Below are 12500 nucleotides of genomic sequence, written 5' to 3'. Positions count from 1 at the left end.
AATGGCAACATGCCCTTCCATTTCTGAGCATTTATACTTCATAAAGAGCTTTTTCACACTTAGGTGGCATCTGAGTTTTGTTCAAATACAATAATTTTAACTCACATAAATGACCATACTGTATGGAGCAGGTACTCACAAATAAATGTCTAATTCAACACTAGCAAAAATCCACTAATGCCAGCATTTTCACTTTTATGGATGAGGGAGATTTAATAACACGTTCAAGGTCACATATTGACTTGTGACTGACACAGGAGTCCGGACTAGAACACATCCATTCATCCATTCATTCAGGAATTCATTCACCATTCACCACATTGATTAAGATCCGGAATCTGGGTTGGATCCCTTTCCTCTCGAGATACAATGATGCAGAGAAATCACTGCATCCTTATGGATTGTGACATGGCAGAGGTGAAACACAGCATAAGGAAAGCAAAAAGTGGAGTTTGCTTCAGTTGGCCTGGAGTTATCATCAAGGTCTCTTTGAGGTAATGACATTTACCTTTTCCACATATCAGTGTTACCCAAACATCGATTTAAAAACTTGGGATGCTTGCAAAAAATACAGATTACTGCAAGATTTTGATTCAGAAGGCTTGGAGGGGGTCCCACAAGGGTCCTTTTTGATAAGGTCCTCAAGTGATTCTTATAAGTAGGCATCTTGAGGAACACAGTCATACTATAGTTTGTCTCTCAAAATTGGCAGAGACCTTGGAGAATTGCTAGCTTACCCTCTGCATTTATCAGCTGATAAAGTTGAAGAAAGTCAAGAGATGTTAAGGGTCAAGATCATGCTGCCATTTTCAGTGGCAGACCCTTGACAAGAAGTTACTCACCATGCACTACTCTTTGTCTTCTCGCTAGACTGCTGTTTTAAGATTCCTTCTAATTAGAAATATCAAGCAGGTAGTAATCAATAATAACATTTAATGTCTTATTGACAGAACAGGCATAAACTTTAGATGATCCTAAGAACATTAATATCTACTTATTATTTTCATGTCATTATTCCTGTTTGAGTCTGTGTGTGTGTGTGTGTTGCTTTGTTAGTGGAACAACTTCTCACTTGTTATTTATGGTAACTCAAATGGCATCATAGAAATTTAATTCAGTTTGGTGCAAGATATTTCAAATAAAATTTTGAAGTAATTTTCAACCTAATCCTAGAAACAGATGAATATGTTTTTGTTTCACAATTTTGAAACACAACTTAAGTTTTTAATATACATGAATATACATGTGCTATGATTTATTTTCTAAAAATGACTCAGATGACTTAAATTTTATTCACTCATTTTCCCCTTGATTAATTCAATAATGTGAGTGGATCTAGGACGCCAGTAAAGCTAGAAGTGGCTATTCATTCTGGTCAGATTCTAAAGCTGTCTTCTACAAGGTAAACTAAATTTGTGTGTGTATATGTGCTCTGGGGAGAGCAAAAAGGATTCAACCCAATTTAAGCATACTTTATGACACCTGCTTTATCATAGCCACTTAATTAAATAAAATTGCCAGCATCTGCCTGACAAATAATTGAAAAAAATCAATTCTCTTATTTTGCAAAAGATACAATTTTAGGCAAAGTTGTGGATTTTCACAGGTGGAGATTCACACTTTTCTCCTTTCATTAAATAAAAGGATTCTGCTAAATATCTTTGGGGTTATTTTAAATTATTCCCTAATATTACCAGAATGGATAAAAGATTCAATTTGTAAAACACACAATATTTAGAGAATATTTTGAATTTTTTTCTACAATTTTCTGTATTAATCTAAATCTAAGTGGAAAGAGAAAAACATATTCAGACATGACAGCATGAGCTACCTGTTATTGGGCCTACTGAAGTAGAGGCTGTATACATGTTACATTTTTTGTTTTGTCTACAATCATTACAAATACACACATTCATTCTCTCTCTCTCTCTCTCTCTCTCTCTCTCTCTCTCTCTCTCTCTGTCTCTTCCTGCTCCCTCTCTCTCTCTCTCTTTTTATTTCCTCCTCTCTCCTATCCCCACCCTCTTGGGAATGAGGGTATGGGAAAAAACAATGAAGTTAATTTCAAATAAAAGGAATAAAAGTTGAATGTGGACAAAATGGTTCAAGTTAGCAACCAATTACTAATAAATTGCTTTTAAAAAATGTAAGCAGTTGTTTGTATGTCGGTTCTTTATAAAAATCAGTACTGATTAGCTTCGTTTTTCTGTAGATCTAATCTCACTCCTTTCAAGGCTCTTTTCACTCTAGGATCTGTGTTTTCTCTTTCTCATTCTTATTTCAGTGTCCTTCAACATCAAGGCATTATGTTTTACCTACTATCTTTTTGATTGACATGTGAATTGCTTCAGAAGAAGACATTTTGATTTTCTGGATTTTACTTTTCATGTGGGTTTGGAAGTACTAATAACCCTGGAGATGTTAGCTGGCTTTCCAACTTTTAATCTTCAGTATAAACAATTTAAGCTAAGTTTTCCAAAATTAATATTAATTTAAACCATCTGTCCACCATCTGCTAATGTGAGATGCAAAACCAGAGTTTCTTTGTGATCTTTAATCAGACAGTTAGGAAAACTCATATACATTCATAAAATGAATTTAAATTTCTTAACAAAGGAAATTTTCTGAAAAGGTATTCTGAAGGCTGTGTATTCTTGCAGCAACATTAACTTTTGCTCCAGGGTGATTTTATGTAAATGAATGGCCAGTGTCAGCAGGCATGTTACCTAGTTTACAAAGATCACAAGGTAAAAACAACACCCTTTTCCATGTTTTCCAAAAAGAAGAGAATGCTGTCAGCAGTTGATATGAAATATTGATTTAAAGAATTTCAGAGTTTGCATTTGTCTAAAATATAAATGTCAAAGTGGGGCCATATCTGCAAGAAAAATACAATATAAATCATTCTTAGATGCAGTAAATTTGAAGTCAGGTCAAAAATTTTGATATCTTCCTTGCCAATCATTTCATTCTCTTCCCTTTTTAGGAGCTAATGGCCTTACAATATTAACTCCAGCATTCCTGTATAACTTGCATAAGAGATTTTACACCTTAGTAGCCTTTCCACTTCCTTTAAAATTAATACCTTAGGAAGGTAAAGCTACATAATTCAAAGTATATTCATAGATGTTTTTTACAAGCATCTCATACGCCTAATGTCAAACGCAAAAGTTTGAACATCTGGATATATTACTATAATCGGAATTCTTGATGTTTCCATTTCAGATCTGGTGCTATACAAAGATAATAGCTAATACTTATATATTACTATAATGCAATATTATATAGCCACAAGAATTGGCTGCTTGGCATAGAAATGTCCCATAAAAAGATATAACCAATGCCAGAGGATCACCTGAGGCCAGGAGTTCAAGACCAACCTGGGCAACATAGGGAGACCCCATCTCTACAAAAAACCTTAAAAAAAATTAGGCAGGTGTGGTGGCATACACCTGTGGTCCCAGCTACTCAGGAAGCCAAGGTAGGAGGATCACTTGAACTCAGGAATTTAAGACTGCAGTGAATTATGATTATGCTACTGCACTCCAGTCTGGTTGACAAAAGGAGAACTTGTCTCCCCCCAAAAAGAGACAAATTTGAATTTTAACAATTTTCATAATTAGAAGCTTTTAATCTCTGTGTTTAGCTTGTTTTACAATAGAATTTTTTAATCTCAAGCTGCAAATATCGGTTGGGAGAGTGAAATATGAGTCAACTTTGTACTTTATGAGGATGGCCACATGCACGTATTCCCCCTCTTATTAGGAAGATTTCACTAGCTGCTGAAAATGATGTACAGTGGTGCTTTGCTGGGGTGACATCTAGGGAAAACGATTCCGCTGCACCACCACACAAAACCAATTAGAGAACTATTTTCTGCGACAGGTCAAGAATTTACATGGTTTCTCATGAAAAGATGTACCTTTTAATTTCTTTATTAAGATGACATCCATGTCCCTTGAGACTTTTAGGGATGACAATCATTTGCTCATCATGCAAGAACATACACTCAGTGAAATCACATTATGAGACAAGAGCGGAAGACTTTGTTCTTCATGTCACATTTTCTAAATGAGTTACTTTGCAAACTGATCATTAGAACCATATACATTAATGGGATTTCTTGACAGGAATTTATTCAAATTCTAGTAAGAAGCAAAAGGGAGGTATCGTGCACATTTAACTGTGGTTGTCTACTGTTGAGTTCAAACATAACCATGGTCAAATTATTTAGATGTTAGAAATTCAGCAAGCTTCTTGGTACCTGAGATTAAGAAATCAAGTGTCAGCAGAAATTGACAATTTTCTGAAAAGTAAATAAAGTGATTCAAATCTGCCACAACTTTCTGCATAATCATCTTAGGTTATTTTGTACATTTTGGTATTAAAAAAAGAAAAACTGAACATTTCAATCACTTGTTCTATCTATTCATTAGAAACACCGGCATTAATTATTTAAAGTAAGAATGACTTTTTTTTTTTAAGTGAACAATATAGTTTTGGTACCATAAAGCCCAAGGCTCACTTAGAGGAGAAGCACCAGCTCAGGCTTTTATATGTACAGTATTCCAGTGTTTCATCAGCTCTAAGGAATTAGGGGTTTCTCCATCCAATATTCATTGAGAATCAGTTCTGAGCTCTAGACTAAATGTTGACAATAGAGAAGCTAACAGAATAATGATGGGAGACAGACAAGTGAATTGGTAATAACTTCACAATGTATTAAATGCTCCTACAGAAGTGATACTGGGAGTAACTGGACCCTGGAGAAGAGGCACCAAATATAGGAGGAGTCAGCAAAGGCTATTGAGAGGAAGTAATGTGTGACTCTGGCCTCAAAAGTTGAGTCCATGTCAGTCAGGTAAACAACAACATTCTGGCAGAAAGAACAGCAAGATAAAGAAAACCCAGAGGCCCCACCAGGTATGGTGTGTGAGGAGAAATTTCAAACAACATGGTGCATTCATGGTGTATGAAGCACAAGGCGAGCAGCAACAGGAGACTGGGTTGGAAAGGCTGGTGGAGACCTGATCTTCGGGGGGCCTTATAAGGACTACTGTATATACTACAATTCCTCTAAAATGCATGATTTTTTTCAATTTCAATTTTTCTGAAATCAGAGTGTATACAATATTTTTTTTTTTTTTTTTTTTGAGACGGAGTCTCGTTCTGTCAATAGGCTGGAGTGCAGTGGTGTGATCTTGGCTCACTGTAACCTCTGCCTCCTGGGTTCAAGTGATTCTCCTGCCTCAGCCTCCCAAGTAGCTGGGACTACAGGCACGTGTCACCATGCCCAGCTAATTTTTGTATTGTTATTTATTTATTTATTTATTTTTAGTAGAGATGAGGTTTCACCATGCTGGCCAGGATGGTCTCGAACTCCTGACCTCATGATCCACCGCCTCAGATTAGCCAGCTTCCAGGCAAAGGAGTAAGTTGTGATGAAACTGTCTGTCCATGGGAGAACTCAATCATGCTGATAATTTCCTTCAGTTGGATCATTTCTCCCAAATACTGCATTAAAATGGTAGCACTGAAATTAAGTCACTGTAGTTTCCAAAGGTTGCCTCTGACCCTCAGCGAAGTAGTTACAGGCAGAAGAAAATTACTGGCTCTCTAAGAACAGAACACAAACTTCCAAGGCTGGTTGAAGGAAGACGTAAGGGTTGAGCTAAGAAAAAGGCATGCATGTAGATGATTTAGATAAAGAACCAGAATGGGGAGTATGGAGAGTAAAGGAGGAGTAGAGTATTTCAGGAAGGAACAAGAGATCAGCATTGTCAAACCAGGTAGAGAGGTCTAGGTAGGTGGACCAGGAAATAACTTCAGCAAGGCCGAAGGCTGGTTATAGTTAGGAGGGCTCTAGGAGACACACAACTAGAGATCGCAAATATACGCAACTCTCTTGAAAGAGCTGGATGAAAAAGAAAAGAAGAAAAGTGGAAAGTAACTAGAGGAGAACCTTAAGCATGATTATAACTGATGGTAAGAATCCAAGAAAGAAAAAATGAAGATGCATGTGTGAGACAATGAAGCAAGATGTACCAGCCCAGAGGAGGCAGGAAGAAAGGGTCTTAGGGACAGGGAGATGGAGGGTCTTGAACATTCTTTGAAATTGGAGAAAAGGTAGTAGATCATTGGGAAACGTAGGTACATTTGGTAGATACATGGGGATCTCAGGGAGATTATACTGGATGTCTTTAGTTACCTTGTGAAGGAAGGAGAATGAACTGTGTTACCAGAGCCCCAGTGAGAGTGAGGAGTGAGACTCAGCCTCTTCTTGCCCTCCCAATGGCAATATTCAACAAGCAAAGGGGTGTGGGTAATCTAGTGTGTAGAGATCAGCTTTCGGAGCATAGACAGGACATGGAAAAGCAAAGAGAGGGAATAGCTAGCCCAGGCCATAAACTGATGTGGAAGATTGTGTACAATGAATTCCTTCCATCTCTCTACATGTGCCCGCATGCTATGTGGCTCTGCTACTCCTTCCAGGAAGAGGTGGAGTCTCTTTTCCTGCCCTTGAATCTGGGCTGCACTGTGACTTGGTTTAACTAATAGGATATGGTGGAAGTGAGGTTTTGCAATATCTGATCCTAGGCCTCAAGAGACATTGAAGCTTTTTCTCTCACTCCCTTGAGACGCTAACTGCCATGTAAGAAACTTTTCTTGAGGATGAAAGACCCTGTGGACAAGGCGGCCCACCCAGGCATGTGATGAGACCATCTGGGATCATCCAGCTCCCATCCACAGTCCAGACAAGCCATACAAGTGACTCAGGCCAGATCAGTTGTTATTTTAAGCCATTAAACTTTTGGGGGATTTGTTACTCAGCAATCAATAGCTGATACAGCTACACAGTTTGGGTCTTAAAAAAGGGTGAGCTAGGAACAGTCCAGCTTCTCCCAATCCTGGAATATTTGGGGTGTGTAGCAATCTTGCTGGTTTTTTTCTTCTTCATTTGTCTCGGTGTTTTGGTGAATACTTTATTAAAGTCTGAAGTGCAATGAAAGTTTTAAAATGAAAAATACATTCTTGACCAGTGGTTGCTGGCAACTCAGAGGTAGGGGAAAAAGAATGAATAGGTGGAGCACAGGAAATTTTTAGAGGAGTAAAGCTACTCCATATGATACTGTGATGGCGGATACATGTCATTATACGTTTGTGAAAACCCAAAGAACTACACAACACAAAGAATAGACTGCAATGTAAATCATGGATTTTTAATAATTGATCAATATTGGCTCATCAGTTGTAACAAATATACTACATAGATACAATCAGGGAAACTGTGATTGGGGGAGGGGATATATGGGAACTCTCTGAACTACTAAATTTTCTGTAAACCTAAAACTGCTCTACAAAATAAAGAGCATTAATTTAAAAAACACATTCTAGCTTTTGTACAGTTATATATATATATTTTTTCTACCATTCTTAAAACCAAACTAAACCAAACCAAAATGACAGGTGATGGCTGGAAAGAGGGGTTCCCTAAGTACCATGAAGAGAGTTCTGTAATTTGATTTTTAATGTGAGGATCACTGAACTAAAAATAATAGTTTTCTTTCACATTAGCTCCACAAAATAAAATAAAAAATATACAAATATTCTACATTTTGCCTAGAGAAAAACAGAAAGACATTAAAGAACAAGGGAAAATTATGTCATATATAAGGTATTAATAAAAGCGCTTCTTACCACCGAGAAGAACAGTGAAAGTGTCACCATGTTGCTTTTGAAGTGTTTTCATGAAACTTAAGGGGTCTTTTCGTAATTTCAGGACCACTCCAAGATAAGGAAGCCAACCTTTTATCAATGGAGGCTCACCGGGTCTCCTATAAGGAAAAAAAAAAAAAAAAAGATAAAAAGAACAAAAGAAAAATCAAATCATTCCATTCTTATTTGAATGCAGGTGGTTTATTTATTGAATCTAGAAGATGACTGCATGGATTGCACTGCTTCTTTCTATTCTCTTACTCAGTGATTCTAATCATAGACATGAGTTTACTGAGCTTCTCCAGTATGTATGGTTCAATGCATAACTTCTGGTGAGCAACTTTATTTCAACAGTTTTTGGGGATCAGGGAGTTTTTGGTTACATGGATAAGTACTTTAGTTGTGATTTCTGAGGTTTTGGTTCACCCACCACCCAAGCAGTGTAACTGTACCCAATATGTAGTCTTTTATCCCTCACCCCCATTCCACCCTTACCCCTGGGTACTCCCACTGAATCTCCAAAGTCCATTATATCATTCTTTTTTTTTTTTTTTTTTTGAGACGGAGTCTCGCTGTGTCGCCCAGGCTGGAGTGCAGTGGCACAATCTGGGCTCACTGCAAGCTCCGCCTCCCGTGTTCACGCCATTCTCCACCTCAGCCTCCCAAGTAGCTGGGATTACACGCACCCGCCACCAGGTCCAGCTAAATTTGTTTTTGTATTTTTAGTAGAGACGGGGTTTCACCGTGTTAGCCAGGATTGTTGCGATCTCCCAACCTCGTGATCCACCCAACTCGGCCTCCCAAAGTGCTGGGATTACAGGCGTGAGCCACCGTGCCGGGCCTATTATATCCTTCGTATGCATTTGCATCCTGGTGAGCAAGTTTTGAAGGAACTGTGTCTTGCAAGGCCTGTATGACTGCCTGATAGTTAAGTTACAATCTGTTTTATTTATTTCCTATTCTGTTTCCCGTCATCATAAGTAGGTACCTGTGACTAAGACCTCCAGGAAATGAAATCAACTGATATAATTTACTCTATGAAATTGTTAGTTATAATACCAATAAAAAGCAAATGATCAGCTGCCTGATTTTATTGGTCTTTCACAAGTCATGTTATAAATGCTGCTTGATCAATTTCATCAATGAGACCTAAATTTACTTTGATTAATGTTTGTGTCATCTGCTATATGCTTGGTGATGTGCAGTGGAACAGGCCAAATCTAAGTTCTAGTGAAACTGCTTGTTGGAAATCACGTAAACAATGTCAATTACTGATTATTTTGTTTTCTATTTAGCATACTGTTTTTATATGTTTAGACCCAGTCAAACTAATTCCACCTCATTTTAAATTCCAACTCATGTATAGACATTTAGGTCTTTCCACAAATAAAGGTTATGAGGGTTTCTTTCTTTTTCTTTTTTTTAATCTTAAGAACCCTTCAATTATATTATATAATAAAGGTGTAGAGGGACGATGCACTATTGGATTTGAAGTTTTAAAACCAGTTAAGTGTACTTAACATAGTAAATGGAGATGTGTTCTTTAGGATGTGCAAGTCACATTGAAGTATTTATTGTGCAATTTTTCATTGAATTGACTTATCACCGAGTTTAGAACTAGATGGCACCTTGGAGGCTTTCTTGCAATTTCTCACTTTTATAGGTAAGAGTTCTCAAGGCCTAAGAGATCAACAAGTTTCCCTAAAGTCATGAAACTATGTAAGGACAAGCTGTGTACCAGGATGCAAGACTTGGAGTCCCACAGCTGCACTCTGACTCCTATAGAAACATTAGTCAGTTAACCTGTGGACCTAGGGAAAAAAACCACCAAAGCAGCTCACTGCCAGAGCTGACAGACATTGTGCGTGTGAATCTGAGGGCTCTTGCTGTGCCCTGGGTGTTAGATGTTGGAAAGTTTAGTTGCCAAAGTAAAGCTCTTTGCTATCAGATGTCAATTAGGCTGGAAATACATAATCAGAAGAGAAATAATAATCTTAAATTGAGAACTATAAAAATCTCCATATTATTTATTTGAGGTATTATTTTGATATAGTCTTTCATAACTTTTTAATTCAAACTACCAATGATTGAGATGATTTGTTAAATTTTACTAATAATTTGCATTTTAACATACAAAACATCCTTTGGAATACTATCAGTTAAAAAACAAGTTTTTTCTTTGTTGATTTGTAATCTTAGCAAGACTAAACTTCAAAATTTCTTCCTAGTTATTTATTTGGTGAACTCAATCTGATTTAAAGTAAAAAAGGTAAAAGAAACAAAACAGAAAACAAAGCCATTTTGCCCTAGAAAGGATTAAAACAAATATTCAAAAGAACTCTGATTCTGAAGCCCATCTGTGAAGATGACTTGTGCTACATGCAGTGCAACCCATTTTGATTAATCACAAGATATTACTAGCTCAGATTTAATCAAAGATCAAGATTATGATCATACCCAGCATGGACTTTTATGTAGCTAGATTAACCCTATCAGAGGCTTTTATTTTCCCACAACCCAACATGGTAGAATTTAACTTTGAAAATAAAACTTAGATCTTTCAGGGGAAAGAATGTTAAAATAAATCCAAGTTATGATAGAAATAAAAGAAAGATTTTGCTTTCTCTTTTAGAAGACAATTTTTCTTAATGCTAATTTACAAAATGTATGCTGTTGTTTAAATGCACATACTTAGAATAGGAAAACAAGAAACACTGCATAGTAATGGGAATCTTACTCATCATACTTTCTCCCATTATTTTCTTGAATGCAGGCTTTAGCAATGGAGACTTGCTTTTATGAGAAATACAAGAAAACCAAAAAAAACTATTAATACAGTTAATTCCATATCCAAAGACTGAACAAGAGGAGACCACACATGTAACTGTAGGGTAGGATCCCTAAGTTACAAACTGCCACAGCTCACATGCTATCAATGACACTTCCAAATTTGCAAGTGATCTAGTTCACCAAATTTATTTTCAAAATATTAACTTTCTTCCTTGATCTACTTATACTCTATTTGGTTTAATGTTGCTTGAATGTTGCATTGTGACAAAGATTTAGAAAGGCTTTTCGTCATATTCTAATTTAATGCAACTAATTTCATCCTCTATGCTCTGTCATTCGGTCAAAAGCTGTATTCTTCATGAGGTTTCCGCGGTGGGAAAGGATGGGACTCAGAAATCCAGGGGATATTAATTTAACATTCAGAGTTAGGGAAGCACATTAGGAAGCTATTTTATTGTTACAAAGATGAGAGGGTCATCATTTCTTACAGCTGTGTTTATTTTGGCAGCAGTAAGCTTAAGACTATTAAACACCATGTCACAACTGTGCATATTTTCAGGAAAAAATACAGTGCTTGTTCAACTTATGACCCATCAAAGATAGATAACAGAAATCTGTCTTCATCAGTATATTTGTAAAAATTATTTAGGGAGGAAAGACATCACCGTAATGATCGAGAGAGGCCTGCTGACACACAGCACAGCACAAATACTGCTATTTGTCTCTCTCATGCTCTGCCTTTGAAAATGAAATATACACTGTCCATGGCTGAGTAGGGATATAGGATGCTTAGTGCTTATTGGGGATGATCAAGTTCCAAAACTTAAAAGAAACAGGTCCAAAAGCAATGATGGGGAACTAACAAATACTATGTTCCCTACTCCCTTATAATCTCAAACAATACACACTTCCTCAAATCTTCTCATTACTATTTAAAAGACTATGAGAACACATCTAAGACATCACACAAATTTGAGCTTATACATGCTCTTGATAACTAAACCCAAGTGCTGTGCATGTACCATTGCATCAGTGCTTGCAGTTTCTTTCATACAAGTTGTAGCGCACATCTTAAAGTATGTGCAAAATGTCATCTGCAGTCCAAAGTTACCTGGAAACAAATTTTGGAGATGGTGAGTGGTGGTTCCTGCCTGTAATCCCAGCACTTTGGGAGGCTAAAGAGGGTGGATCACTCGAGGCCAGGAGTTGGAGACCAGCCTGACCAACATGGTCAAACCCTGTCTCTACTAAAACTGCCAAAAAATTAGCTGAACAGGGTAAAGCTTGCCTGTAATCCCAGCTACTCATGAGGTACAAGAATCACTTAAACCCAGGAGGCAGAGGCTGCAGTGAGCCAAGATTGCACCATTGCACTCCAGCCTAGGCAATAGAGCAAGACTGTCTAAAATAAAATAAAATATAAAATAAAACAAAATAAAATAAATAAAATGAAATACCAGAGAAGAATCTAAATACATAAAATGGATGTAAAGTATAAAGAAGTTTAAGACATTTCTCTTTAGTTAAGAAGAAGTACATTGAAATTTAAAAGAGTGGACCAACACAGAATACTTAATTTCTCATAATATTTGAACTTCATCTTCATGCTATACCTGTAGTTAAATAAACATGTTAAAAACTTGACTAGTGACCTACTGCACATCTTTTCCTTAGACATTTAAAGCCCAGCGCTGCCGGGCACAATGGCTCACGCCTGTAATCCCAGCACTTTGGGAGGCTGAGGTGGGTAGATCATGAGGTCAAGAGTTCAAGACCTGCCTGGCCAACATAGTGAAACCCCATCTCTACTAAAAATACAAAAAATTAGCCAGGCATGCCGGTGGGTACCTGTAATCCCAGCTACTCAGGAGGCTGAGGCAAGAGAATCACTTGAACCCGGGAGGCAGAGGCTGCAGTGAGCTGAGACTGCGCCATTGCACTCCAGCCCAGGTGACATTGTGAGACTCCATCTCAAAAAAAAAATAAATAAAATA

General features: G+C 37.2%; 1 protein-coding gene across 2 annotated transcripts in view; it reads right to left on the bottom strand.

The window, feature by feature from the left end:
* Positions 1–12500, bottom strand: part of CYP7B1 (cytochrome P450 family 7 subfamily B member 1) — a 212383-nt gene that overhangs the window by 30516 nt on the left and 169367 nt on the right. For both annotated transcript variants that reach the window (XM_017870794.1, XM_017870793.1), the window contains exon 2: positions 7699–7835. In XM_017870794.1, the coding sequence (XP_017726283.1) occupies positions 7699–7835 (137 nt within the window). The remainder of the gene's footprint in view (positions 1–7698; positions 7836–12500) is intronic.

This window comes from Rhinopithecus bieti, unplaced genomic scaffold (genome assembly GCF_001698545.2).
Source record: "Rhinopithecus bieti isolate Rb0 unplaced genomic scaffold, ASM169854v2 scaffold_5022, whole genome shotgun sequence".
NCBI classification, from domain to species: Eukaryota; Metazoa; Chordata; class Mammalia; order Primates; family Cercopithecidae; genus Rhinopithecus; species Rhinopithecus bieti.
This window is presented reverse-complemented; position numbering and strand designations above follow the sequence as displayed.